The sequence below is a fragment of the Lemur catta genome, chromosome 6, assembly GCF_020740605.2.
Source record: "Lemur catta isolate mLemCat1 chromosome 6, mLemCat1.pri, whole genome shotgun sequence".
NCBI classification, from domain to species: domain Eukaryota; kingdom Metazoa; phylum Chordata; class Mammalia; order Primates; family Lemuridae; genus Lemur; species Lemur catta.
This window is the reverse complement of record NC_059133.1, coordinates 68,830,354-68,844,650: the sequence shown is the minus strand read 5'-3', so window position 1 is coordinate 68,844,650 and position 14,297 is coordinate 68,830,354. Positions and strand designations below refer to the sequence as shown.

Sequence of the window (14,297 nt, the reverse complement as noted above, 5' to 3'; positions counted from 1 at the left end):
GTTCTTTTATCCAGACTGACAGTCTCTGACCTTTGATTATATTAATTCATTCACATTTAATGTTATTACTGTTATAGATGGGTTTACACCTGTCATTTTTTCCCTATATTTCATATCTTTGTTCCTCCATTCCTTCTTTACTGCTTTTTTTATTAAGTGAATTTTTTCTAATATCACATTTAATTCTTTTAATAATATTTTCACTACATATTTAAGTTATTTCCTTAGTGGTTGCTCTAGGGTTTATTATATACATCTTATCATACTCAAATTCAGATTGTTTCAACTTCATTCCAGGGAAATATATAAATATTAATTTTATACAGCTCTATCCCATCCTCCTCTTTTTGTGTGTGTGTGCTATGACTGATCTACATATTAGATCTATATATGTTATAAACCCAACCAATACAGTGGTGTAGTTACTATTTTAAATAATTTTATCTCTTTTAAAGAAGTTGAGAGAAGAAAGGAAAAGAGGCATATATTCATGGTGCTGTTTATATTAATCATTTATTAATAGTTTTTGGTTTTCTTTATTTGTTCCTGTGGATTTGAGTTAGCATCTGGTATTATTTTCTTACTCCAATATAGCTCTGTTCCTAGTTACCTCCTTTGCACTATTATTGGCAAATATATCACATTCTTATGTGTTATGGGTTCAAAATTACAATTATAAACACATTTTTATACAATTGCTTTGAAAATCAGTTGAGAAGAATAAATATACATTTATACTGTTTTTTTTAAGAATGATATAATTACTTTATCAGTACTCATTTTTTCATATGGGTTGAATTACAATTTGGGGTCACTTGCTGTAGCCTTTAGTATTTCTTGCAAGGTCATGCTGGTAGAAACAAGTTCTCTCAGTTTTCCTTTAGCTGGAAATGTCTTTATTTCACCTTAAATTTTGAAAGAGTTTTGTGAATTATAGTATTCTTCTTTAAAAAAAATATGGGTTGGCCAGGCATAGTGGCTCATGCCTGAAATCCTAGCACTCTGGGAGGCTGAGGTGGGAGGATTACTTGAGCTCAGGAGTTCAAGACCAGCTTAGCAAGAGTGAGATCCTGTCTACTAAAAATAGAAAAATTAGCTAGCTATCGTGGTGGGCACCTGTAGTCCCAGCTATTCAGAAGGCTGAGGCAGGAGGATTGCTTGAGCCCAGGAATTTGAGGTTGCTGTGAGCTAGGCTGACACAACAGCACTCTAGCCCAGGCAACAGAGTAAGACTCTGTCCTCCCCCCCCAAAAAAAATTATTATGGGCATATAATAGTTGTATACCTTTATAGGGCACATGTGATGTTTGGATACAGGCATACACTGCAAATTAATCAAATCAGGGTAATTGGGGTATCCATCACCTAAGGTATATAACATTTCTTTGTGTTCGGAACATTTCAGTTCCACACTTTTAGTTATTTTAAAGTATACTCTAACTTATTGTTGATTATGTGATAGCACACTATCAAATATTGTTCTTTCTATCTAACTATATTTTTGCACCCACTAACCATCCCCACTTTATCCCCCTGTCCCTGCTACCCTTCCCAACCAGTTATAGTATTCTTGGTTGAAGTTCTTTTTTTCAGTACTTTCAATATATGTCATCCTACTACCTTCTGGCCTCCAATGTTTCTGATGAGAAGTCTGCTGTTAATCTTATTAGGATTCCCTTATACAGTTCTCTGGCTGCTTTCAAGATTTTGTCTTCATCTTTGGCTTCAGTAATTTTACTATGATATTTCTGTATCTGTATCTCTTTGTATTTATACTATTTGAAGTTCATCAAGCTTTTCTGATGTGTAGATTAATTTTTCTCATTAAATTTGGAAAGTTTTGAGAAAGCAGGATGTTTGGCTTCTGAGTGACAACATCTGCACTGTCAGCAACCAAAGAGAGAATTAAATATGGGTGATGTTGCGAAAGACAAGAAGATTTTTGTTTAGAAGTGTGCACAGTGCCACCCCATGGAAAATGGAGGCAAGCTCAAGACTGGGCCAAATCTCCATGGTCTCTCTGGGTGGAAGACAGGTCAGGTCACTGGATTCTCTTACACAAATGCCAATAAGATTAAAGGCATCACCTGGGCAGAAGATACACTGATGGAGTATTTGGAGAATCCCAAGAAGTACATCCCTGGAACAAAAATGATCTTTGCTGGCATTAACAAGAAGGCAGAAAGGGCAGACTTGACGGCTTATCTCAAAAAAGCTACTAATGAGTAATAATTGGCAACTGCCTTATTTATTACAATATAGAAATGTCTCATGATATTTTTTTTTATGTGCACCATAATTTAAATGGTCTCATACACCAGAATTCAGGTCATGAATGAGTGACAGAATATTTTTCTTGGACAGTCCTGATTTAACTAAGACTGGCTTGTAGTTAAATGAATATGATCGGTTTTTTGAATTTTGATAGTAATCCCAATTCAGTAAATGCAATCACTGTTTTCCTCTTCTAAAGATATGACTGGGCTTAATTAGTAATGTTCAACGTTCACAGAGATGGTAAATTGCCATCTCAGAACGTATTGATTGCTTTTATATTTAGATTTCTATAAATGGTTATGTGAATATGTTTAAATACTAGGGAAATCCCTTCACTGTCTCAGAACCAAGCAAGACTCACCAGGGTTTTAATTTGTGTTCATTAGCCTGTTAAAGGTGAGAGCTGGAGATAAGATAGCAATATTTATTTTATATTTTTAGTCTTCACTATGCCAATCTAATTGCCTGCATCTACTAAAATGCTGCCATTTACTTACTGAAAGGCATTTTAGTGTGGTTTGTGTGTAATATCAAATAAAGAATATTTAATATTTCTCACATTTTATAGACAATCTATAAGGTTACATGCTTTTTAAAAGTCAATGTGACAAGAAATAGCAAATTAAACTTTTGAATTCTTTACTACCTAAGTTAGACTAAATTATAACTTAGGATTATCTTTAAACAGCTATTCAAAAACACACAAAACTGTAGAACTATTATATATCTGTGATTGGTAATGGTGCTTTTGCCAACTCGTTAGAAGGATTAAAGTAGAGGAGATATACACAAATTTAAAAATTATGTGTGATCATAACTTAAGATAATTAAAAACAAAACCACAGATAAAAAAATTTTGGAAAGTTTTAGCAATTTTTTTAAAATATTTTTTTTTCTCCTTTCTCTTTTCATTCTGATATTCCCATTACATGTATGTTAACATGCTTAACGGTATCCCATACTCCTCTGAGTTTTGTTCAGCTTTCTTCATCCTATTTTCTCTCTGTTCTTTAGAGTGCACATACTCTATCAATTTATCTTCAAGTTCACTCTTTCCCCTGCCAGTTCAAATCTATTATTAAGTCCGTCTAGTCAGTTTTTTATTTCAGTTATTATACTTTCCAATTCCAGAATTTCCATTTGGTTCTTTTTTTTAATAAATAATTTCTGTCTTTTTATTGCTATCCTCTATGTGATGAGACATTGTCATCATACCTTTAGTTTTTTTCTTTTTAATAATTGAGGCAAAAGTCACATAATATAAAATTAATCATTTAAAAGTATGCAATTCAGTGGCATTTTGTACATTCACAATGTTGTGTGACAACTACCTCTATCTGGTTCCAAAACATTTTTATCAGCCCAAAAGAAAACTTGTACCTATTAAGGAATCAGTCCCCATTCTTTCTTTTCTAACCAACTGTAGTTGTGAGGGAAAGGTTATAGTACTTTGTAACTACCAGTTTGTTTCCTGTCACTGTTGATTTATCTGGATTCATATAATGTGTGGCTTCCATGTCTGGCTTCTTCCACATAGTATAATGTTTTCAAGGTTCATCCATGTTGTAGCATATATCACTACTTCATTCATTTTTATAGCTGAATAATATTCAATTGTATGAATATACCACATTTTGTTTATTGATTCATTGGTTGATGGACATCTGGGTTTTCTCACCTTTTGGCTAATGTGAATAGTGCTGCTATGAACATTCATGTGTAAGTATTTGAGTACCCAGTTTCAATTCTGTTGGGTTATACCTAGGAGCAGAATTGTGGTGATTCTGTTTCAGTTTCTGAGGAACCACCAAAATGATTTTCCTTTCACATCTTTAAGCATATCTTCCTTTAGTTTTTTGAATACATTCGTAATAGCTTCTTTGAAGTCTTTGTTAAGTCCAATCTCTGGGCACTCTCAAAGGCAATTTCTGTTGCCTGGTAGTGAATGCTCTCCCCCCAGGTGGTGGGTGAAGGGGGAAGGGATAAGGGTCCCCCACTGTCCTACCTGTTGATGAGGCTGAGTGATTAGAAATGAACCACTTGAATGGTGTTTTGGTTGTTGAGCACCCTTCTCCATGTGGGAGGAAGAAGGGATGTTAGTATGACAATTGGATAGCAAGTCCTGTGGCTCCAGTTAAGAGGTAATATGATTGTGGTTTCTCAGGCAATTAATTCCTTATGCTGAAATAAATGGTATCAGTAATGAGGACCCTGCTATTTGACATGCCAAAAACAGAAGTTCATTTGGTTGAGCTGCAGGTGAGCAGTCCCACAAAATAAAAGTGAATGCAAAGCCTTGTCTAACAGTGCAAAGCCAGCTGCTTGTATACCTGGCTCCTGCCACACAGTCTGGCATGACTAGTGAGGAATTGGTAAGGATGATGGGGCACTGGGCAGAGGGGTGGCCCAAATTACTAAGAACTGTTGGGTAAAATGTAGTGATATCTGCTGGGGCAGAAAGAAAGGGACCTCTGGGCCTGGAGCTCACTGGAAGGTACCCAGAGGAGGAAGAAGTGCCTGTGCTCAGGTATCAATACTGGAGAGGCACCAATACTAGAGTAGGAGGCAAGGGAGAAAAAAAACATCCTTACTACCCTCACCACTCCCTGTGAATTATCTTCTCTGCCACTTTGCATTCCCCATACCCCCAGCTGGGGAATAGCAGTCTCATGTTGGTTGTTGCTATAATTCATAACTTGGACTTAAATTAACCTCCTTGGTCTCTGATCTGTTAGGGGAAAAGGCACAAAAATTCAACTGATAGGGTGTGGGTAAAGTTCTCAGTGGGGAAGAGAAGCTAAAGTGACATTGTAGGTGGAGTCCTTTGGGCCTATCAATGTACTGTGTTGTGGCTTTTGCTAACAAAAGTATAATTGGTATTGATATGTCACATGGTTACATTTTCCTGGTCTATGAGTGTCCAAGTGGATTCTGTTGTTCTAGGACTTCCATGTGTAGAGAGGTGATAAGGAACATGTAACTTGGCCTCTAACCTACCTCCCTGTCCTTTCCTGAGGAGTCCAGCAGAAACTACTGAATTCTAGGATGAGAAAGGGAAATCACAGATTTACAGACTTAATAACTGCCACAGTATTCAGACAAGCTCTTTTCAAGTACAGTAATGCTACCTGGCTGACACAGCCGTCATATATACTTTTTTAAAAGGCAGCTATTATTAACCTGATAATAAGCTTCTGTTGAAATTGAATGCCTGAGCATAAGGGCTTGTAACTGTATGGTCTGATATCCTCATTTTGTGATGGATCAACTAGGGCTCTACATATAATGACGGAAGGGCCCAATAGGTCTTGCTGATCACAGGGAAATGGTATATTCAAGATTGCAATTGGCCTGGCCCTAGTGGGATCTTGGTTTTATGTGAAAAAGTGACAGCTTTTGGGAATGCTTTATCTGCCACTCACATCTCCTGAAGCAAAGCCACTGACTCAATGGGACCCTTGATTCACAGGGGTTTCCCTAACTGTCTGGATCCACTGATAGTTCAAGCTCAGTTCAAAGCTGATGGTGTTTACTGGGTGTCAGTAGTTGTCCAGCCTGAATGACAACTATGCACTATGGGCTGGTCAGGGTAATGGATGAATTGAAAGCTGCTACTCTTGCCTTAAACAAGGGGCCTAAAAACTATGGCCTGTGGGCAAAAATGGCTGGTCACCTACTTTTGTAAATAATGTTTTCTTGGAACACAGCCATGTCCATTCATTTACGTATTGCCTGTGGCTGCGTTCACACTATAATGGCAGTGCTGAATAATTGTTAGGGAGACCATCTGCCTGCAAATCTAAAAATATTTACTATTTGGACCTTTACAGATAAAGTTTGCCAATATCTGCCTTAGACAATCCTCCTAAGGTCAAGGCATACTATATTTTTACTGGCTCTTCAACTGTTGCCAAAGGCCTAGTTAATGCCTTATAGTCGGTCACTTGTAAGAACACAGACTGGCAGATTATAGACACTCCTCTTTAGGACCATGAACTGCGGAAATAAATTGCAGCTGACAATTAGACAGAAGTACATGGTAATGGCTTTCTCTAATAGAATGGACTGGAATCATATTGCTAATCAATATGTACCACCCAGACTACTGCCATTGCTGCTGGGATCTATCAACATATTTCACAAATAACACATCTGCCATCACGGCCTGGGAACAAAGTAAAGATTACATGTGTCTGATGCTACCATTACATATTGGTCTTGTGTCTCCTTTCAAAAGTCAGCCTGTCTATCTTGTAGTGAAATAGGCCATACTGCATGGGGTATTGGTTCCTCTTGTTCCTGAGAAGTTGACTGTATCAGGCCTTTGACCACACCCCTCCTTGGGGCTATTGTTAATGCCTTACAGTTGTTAACATTTTTCAGGCTTTGGTTTCATTGTTCCAGTCTTATCAACCAAATCCAGCCACACTGACCATAACATAAAATGTGTTACATTTTTGGTTTTCCAGACCATTTGTAGTCTGACGATGGTATGCCTTTTATTGCAAAAGTCATTCAACAACAGGCCAATAGTCAAGGTATTTTGGACATTTCATCCTCCTTATCATCTTCAGGCTGCAACAAGAGGTAAAATGGACTTTAAAAAAATCAACTAAAAGAGATTTCTGATTCTACCTCCTTCACATTCTCCTGGTCCACACATCTTAGTAAGGCAGTTTGGTCATTAAATGCAACCATCCCCTGAAAGTGTTCATATTCTCCTAGCTACCTAGATAATAATCAGGATGAAATAGGGAGAGGGTTATCCAGACTTATTCTGAAATTTTGGAGTTCTACTCTGACAATTCCTGGGCATGATGTATCTTTCTTTCCCCTAATAACAATCCCAAGCCAGCCGGGTTGGTATACCCTCTGGGTGGCAGCCTGGCCAAAACCGAGCTTCAGGAATTCAAACTTAATTCTGGTTCAGCCACCCCGGTTCTGTCGTTGGATTGAACCCCTAGGTTGTAGTCAGCAAACTAGGACCTGTGGGCTGAATCTGGCTAGCTGCTGATTTTTACAAATAAAGTGTTAAGGAAAATAAAAATCTCAGGACCCCCAAACTTGTTATGCCAAAGGGAGAATTAAGCCTGGGAACTGAGTCATGCAACACTACCATCCTTTCCCCTAAAACAGATAGCTGTTACTTTGCAACTTTGTGTCAAAGCATTATACATAAGCCAGGTCCCCACAAAGACAAAAGGTCTCATGCCTCTTGGGATGGCTGCCCCCCATAAACTGGTCTTGAACTCCTGAGCTCAAACGATCTGCCCGCCTCAGCCTCCTAGAGTGCTAGGATTACAGGCGTGAGCCCCTACTCCCGGCCCCTTACATTATATTCTTTGCTGCCCCCTAAACCTTTCAGGATGTATACCCTATAAAACAAGCATATGTGAACTATAACCTTAGGTCTGCAACCTAAGTTTGACTCTTACAATTATGAGCTTATCTTCCCCTGTACAGAACAAGGCCAAGATGAGATCAATCATTCCTTACCTAACCTGAGAGAACTACATAACTGACTCTTTCCTTTACATCCTCTTCTTCGATTATCTTATATAAAATGTAGATCTTCTGGGCACTAATTAGAGCCTCATGCTCTCTCTCTCTTAAAGAAATTATAAACACTGAGCCTCCTAAAAACCTCTTTGGAGAGCACAGGCCACAGATGCTTCTGTGACTTGTGTTTTCCTGAGCATGTCCTCAAGCGCTGGCTCAATATACCTTGACTGATTGAGACTCCTGCCTCAGTTTCTCATTTGGGTTGACAAAGGTTTTATTGGAACACAGCCATCCCCATTTCTTTCCTCCCTTACTCTCTTCCTCTTCCCTTTTTTCCTTTCTTATTTTTAGAGATAGGGTCTCACTTTGTTGCCCAGCCTGGTCTCAAACTCCTGAGCTCAAGCAGTCCTCCTGCCTCAGCCTCCCAAGTAGCTGGGTATTTCTGTATTGTCTAGGCTGCTTTTGCTCTACAATGGCAGAGCTGAGTAACCGCGACACAGGACATGTAGCCCATAAAGTTGAAAATACTACTATTTGGCCCTTCACAGAAAATGTTCCCCTGTCTTAGATAATGAAGATAGTTGCCATTTGGTTGAGTACACTTGTCACCAAGTCCCCCTATGGTGACCCACATCAGTCAAAATGGGAAATATGATCAGACCCTATAAATTTTCTAAAAATAGTCTGGTTCCTCTTGCACTTGATCTCTGTGAGTAGGGGATGATTGAGGAAAAGTAAGGCATTTGAAGTGACTGACAGTCACTCCCCTTTTATAATAGTTCCCATGTTATCCATGGGGGATATGTTTCAAGAATCCCAGTGGATGCCTGAAACTGAAAACACCTATATTAAAATAATGTAAGGGGCCGGGAGTAGGGGCTCATGCCTGTAATCCTAGCACTCTGGGAGGCTGAGGCGGGCGGATCGTTTGAGCTCAGGAGTTCAAGACCAGCCTGAGCAAGAGTGAGACCCTGTCTCTACTAAAAATAGAAAGAAATTAGCTGGACAACTAAAAATATGTAGAAAAAATTAGCCGGGCATGGTGGCACATGCCTGTAGTCCCAGTTACTCCTGAGGCTGAGGCAGTAGGATCGCTTGAACCTAGGAGTTTGAAGTTGCTGTGAGCTAGGCTGACGCCACGGCACTCTAGCCTGGGGAACAGAGTGAGACTCTGTCTCAAAAAAATAATAATAATAATAATAAAATAATGTAAGGCCATAAGGCAGGAACAGTGATAAAAGTCTGATTTTTATAAAAGTATAGGTATAGCTAAAAGTTAACCAGCCATTGTTCCCTAACTTCCCTACTGCTGTAACTGCTCAATGCTTAAGTATCAAGTTTCCTTGACAGATGCAAGATGTGTGACTTCCCAACCGCTTCTGTAGAAAATACCACTATTGTAAAACCTAAGATTGGTCTTTAAGATATTTTCCAGACTCTGAATTCAGGGGGAGCAACTGACAGACATCAACCGGACCAGTGGCCATGTGTGGGAACTGACCCCACAAATCTTATGACCCCTTACCCCGGAGCTAGCCCAGCCAGGAAGACAATTTCTGTTTCCCAATCCTATGAATTCATCCCCAGCCAATCAGCAGACCCAATTCCCATAGCCCTTTGTTTGCCAAACCACCTTTAAAAATCTTAGCCCCAAAATTCTCCAGGAGATGGATTTGAGAAATTACTCCCATCTCCTCTTCTGGAGCCTTGCGAGCTTTCTCCACGGCAACTCCTGCTGTCTTATTATATTGGCCTTTACTGGGCAGTGGGCAAGGGACCCAGTTGGGAGGTAACAAAACCATGGATAGTGATGGACCTTATATATATTATGTTTTTTCCTATACATACATACCTATGATAAAGTTCAATTTATAAATTAGGCACAGTAAGAGATTCACAACAACTAATCATAAAATAGAACAATCATAACAATATGCCAGCATTACTACTCTTGCACTTTGGGGCCATTATTAAGTAAAATAAGAGTTCCTTGAACACAAGCACTGCCATATCTGCAACAGCTGATCTTGTAACTAAGTGACAACGAGGATTGTATGCAGAGTGGATATGCTGAACAAAGGGAGCGTTCACATCCTGGAGTGAGCCGGCACAAGATTTCATCAGGCTACTTAGAATGGCACACAATTTAAAACTTATGAACTATTTATTTTTGGAATTTTCCACTTAATATTTTTGGACTATGGTAGAGCATGGGTAACTGAAACTGTAGAAAGCAAAACCACAGATAAGGGGTGACTACTGTATTATCCTTGATGCCGGTTTCAGCTATATTTCAACGTTACCTTTTTTCCACAATACCACCCTTCCCCACCCCTTATTCTCCCAATCTTTTTCATCTTGGCCCTTTAGTATTCCCTTCTCTGAGCTCAGCTGTGCAGGCTGTACCAAGTGTTTCCGAGAGTAAATGGTTTCCTCTTTCTGCTCCAGTTTCCTCCAGTGTCAACAGCAGGGAGTTGGGACAGAAACAAATTAAATATTTCTTAAAATGCTGCTATGAATACCATTAAATGGCCCACAAAGCCCATCCAAAAAGCCTGTTGGCTGAACAAAGCATAGTTTATTAAATTTACTGCAGCAAGGGAGAGCTGGCAGGGCTTTAGTAGTATCTCAGTGGGGGGAAGTCAGGAAAGAGTACATGATGTACAGTTTTGGGATGTAAGCTCCAGGAGTTTAGGAGTTTTCCCCCCAAGATGGGAAATGGGTTTGGATTGGGCAAAGTTTGTGACAGAATAGTTTAAGACTAATGGAGACAGGGTCTTAAAGCAAGGCTTGATGAGCAATCTGTCCTGATAAACATGTTTGCCCTAACCAGCAAAATGTTTGTCTTGATAGCTGTTATTTAGATAAATTGATTTGTAAAAATTTCCTAGAGCAAAAAGTTATGTTGACATAAGTAGTCCCAATTCTCAGGCACAACAATTGAGGGGACAGGGGGCAGAGATATCCTATCCAATATGCATTGCTCTAAATTTTACAGTTAAAAGAAACAACTTATTAGTATTTGGCCAATAGGTTATACGGTGAATTGAATCTAACAAAGAAATGGTTTTTGGCAAAATGGTCTTCTAACCTAAGTGTTACATAAAATTTTGTCTTTGGCTTTCTCTCTTGGATGTATTTCCTCCCATTTGCAACTGTTAGATGCTACCAATCTTCAAATATAACCCCTTTAGAAAGCTTTCTCCTACAGTCATATGTTCTTTCCCTCATCAGACAATTTGAAACACTTTATTAATCTCTTTTTTGTGGTATTATTCTACCTACATTACAGTTATTTACATACTTGTCTCCCATGAGTCCTTTAAGACTACACCGCCCTGATGGTAGCCATTTCCCACAATCTTCAGCATTGTGTTTCATATGCCACATGTGCTCTTTATTTATTTATTTATTTATTTATTTTGAGACAGAGTCTCACTCTGTTGTCCAGGCTAGAGTGCCATGGCGTCAGCCTAGCTCACAGCAACCTCAAACTCCTGGACTCAAGCGATCCTCTTGCCTCAGCCTCCCGAGTAGGTGGGACTACAGGCATGCACCACCATGCCCGGCTAATTTTTTATATATATATTTTTAGTTGTCCAGCTAATTTCTTTCTATTTGTGTGAGCCACTGCACCCGGCCACATGTGCTCTTTAAATACATGCTTAACTGAATACCGAGCAACTCCTAAAAATTAGGAACCGTGGGTACAGAGACACAAAAGACTTGATTCTGGCCACAGGAGTACAGAGGATCATTGCTATGGAACCATCAGGGAGGCTTCAGGAAAGAGACAGAAATTAAGACAGTGTAATTAAGCCTTAGAAGAAAGGTCAGGACTAAGATAGCATAGCCCTTGTTACATACTTTCCACGACTGGCAGAAAATAATATCTATAACTAACACAAATGAATATTTAACTACGGCCAACCACTGTTTTATGGGCTTTACATATACTGGCTCTTAATCTTCACAACAGTTCAACAGGATAGGTTATATTACCACTGTCTTCCATTTACAGATGAGAAAACTGGAACCCAGACAGGTTATATTATTTGCTCAAGATTGTATAACTAGTAAATGTTAGATTATGACTGGAACCCAGGTAGTTAGTCTGTCTTCCTAGCTTGTACTCTTAACTATTAAACTGCCTTTACTGATGGAAATAAACTCCCATTTGGATCAGGTGTAAAATTTGTGCCAAGAACTAAACCAAGATATTTTTTTTCTCAGGACTCTACACAAGCCCGAGTCTACATGAGGGACAATAACCGAGGATAACTGAGGATAACCTCTGTTATGAAAAGTGACTGTGGACTGTGGGCCAGGACTTTACGAGATATAATGTAAAACGTCAAATCCCATTGTTTCGGAAAGCCTTGGACAGATTAAGGAGATTGTTCTCCTCCGCTTTATGATGTCTATTTTTTACAAGGCAATATTAGTGGACTGAAAGCTCCTGGAGAGATACGATTGCCCGTGTGACTGCAATTTCCAGCACAATTTCTGATGTGAGATGATTAACAATAATTAACACTCAGTGGTGTTTATTATTTGCTAGGCATCCTTCCAAGGGCTTGTGTTAAATTTATCCCTCACGACAACTCTATGTGACAGGTACTTTAGAGGTGGAGAACTCTTGGGAAAGGCTGTTACCCGTCCGCGGTCACGTGGCTGGAGAATGGCGGAGCCGGGAGCTGAACCCAGCAATCCCAGTCAGGGATCCGTGTTCTTAACCACTTTGCCACACACTGCCTCAAAGACTCGGTATTTATCCCACTTACAATAACGCGGTGGAATTTTGCTGAAGGCTTTTGCGAGCCCCATCTAGCGTTTTGTTTTGTTCTACCAACGCTTAGCTCCCGTCGGAGACAGGCCACAGCCGGGCACGGCGCGGCGCGGAGCTGTCCAGCTGACCGAAGAGCCGCGACGCCCACGGGAGCGTCCAGGGCAGAGGACGGAGGGCCGCGCCCGCCCAGCAGCCCACTCCGCACGACCGCCCTCAGCGCGGAGGCGACACGTTAGAAACCCAGGGAGGGAAACACAATCAGGGCCTCTTCAAAGGTTGGAAGCTGGGAAAGGGGCGGGGAGGAAGAGCGGCGCGGGGCCTGACCGTTCGGAGGAGGTGCCCGGGCGGCGCGAAGGGAAGGCCGGCGGGGTGGACTCACAGATCCAGAAGCTGACTGACCCGCCGTGGGCGAGGCATTGCGGCAGCCCTCAGAAGCCTCTTCCGCGGTCGCAGGGCCTCCAGAAGCCAGCCAGGGACCGTCCGCCAACTCCTGCACCCCGCGTGACGCGTAGGTTTTTCGTGTCGTCACACAGATGTTTCCGGTGGCCGGGGCGTGGCCACGCCCTGAACCACACAAGGAAACAAGAGAACCCTGTCGGGGAGGAGTCACTGAGGACTGCGCGGCCGAGGCTGGGTGCGATAACATGTAGAGAAGCCCTAAGCTCGGGCGAAGCACGACGGGAGTTGTAGTTCTTCCAGCCCACAGGCGGCGGTCCCCCAGGGGAGCTCCGGGACGTTTGTGGGGAGTTCGTTCCCTGCGCGCCCCCCAGCAGCGACCCCCCAAGCCGAGGACTCTCCTGTGACAAAGGGAGTTATGAGAGATCGCTGCTCTTACTGAAGGGATGCGTTGGATGCTGGGCCATACACTTAGCGGTGCATGATTGGAGACTCCAGTGGATGGATACGGACTCCGTTAACATTAAACAGCGTTTTAGAGGATCCAGGAGTTGAGCACTTTTAATGAAGCACGCACTGAGCTACGTGCTTTCCATGCTTTATTTCGATAATTAGCCATATTCATTATAATCCTGCGAAGTCAGAATTATTTAGCCTTGTTTTACAGCTGAAGACACTCCATGCCAATAGATAAGCTCAGAAAAAATTTCATCATGGGGGAGAAGTCGGCTTGTATTCAAATCGGAAAGAATTCTAAGGAAGGGGCGCCTTTCCCTAGGTGGAATTATCTCTCTTTGGTTCTGCTGCAGGGTACTGGCTGCTTTTTAGTGCTTTTTCATTCTAACTTGTAGACTAATTTGTTCATATGTTTAACTTGCCTTTGTAAGCTCTTTGAAAGTTGGAACTCACTCTCGTTCATCTGTTCAGGATGCTGCTCATTCAATCAAAATACATTTATTAAGCACCAAATGAGGGGATTATGCTGGGTGCTGAGGATTCAGTGGTGAACACGTGCACCAGACAAGTGAAAGGATAATTAGAATGACTGTTAGATGCTAAGGTGGGGTTAGTTCGGTGGCAGCAGGTTGGGTGGGGCGAGTGGGAAGTACAGGTCAGAGACAAAAGGGTAGTCTGTTAGGAACTGCAAATATAACAGTTCGGTTTGGCTACACTGGAGAGTGATGTGAAGTGAGTGCAGAGCAGGGGTTGGCAAACTTTTTCTATAAAGGCCTGTGAAAGTAACAAATATCAACAGACGTCACTCTTGTCAGACCCAGACAGTTTGGAGCCCAGAGACCCTGAAGGAGGAGAGCTCATGTTTGAGAAAAGGATT

General features: G+C 41.0%; 1 protein-coding gene and 1 pseudogene across 2 annotated transcripts in view; one reads left to right on the top strand and one right to left on the bottom strand.

The window, feature by feature from the left end:
* The window catches only part of AMN1 (antagonist of mitotic exit network 1 homolog), a 37,119-nt gene extending 23,966 nt beyond the window's left edge, over positions 1-13,153 (bottom strand). The window contains exon 1 of one of the 2 annotated variants that reach the window (XM_045554061.1): positions 12,948-13,153. In XM_045554061.1, coding sequence (XP_045410017.1) covers positions 12,948-12,985 — 38 coding nt within the window. In that variant the 5' untranslated portion in view covers positions 12,986-13,153. Of the gene's footprint in view, positions 1-12,892 lie in introns of both variants that reach the window. The other variant, XM_045554062.1, reaches the window with a different exon arrangement.
* On the top strand, positions 1,912-2,476 carry LOC123639878 (annotated as a pseudogene).
* Positions 13,154-14,297: the final 1,144 nt, after the last annotated feature.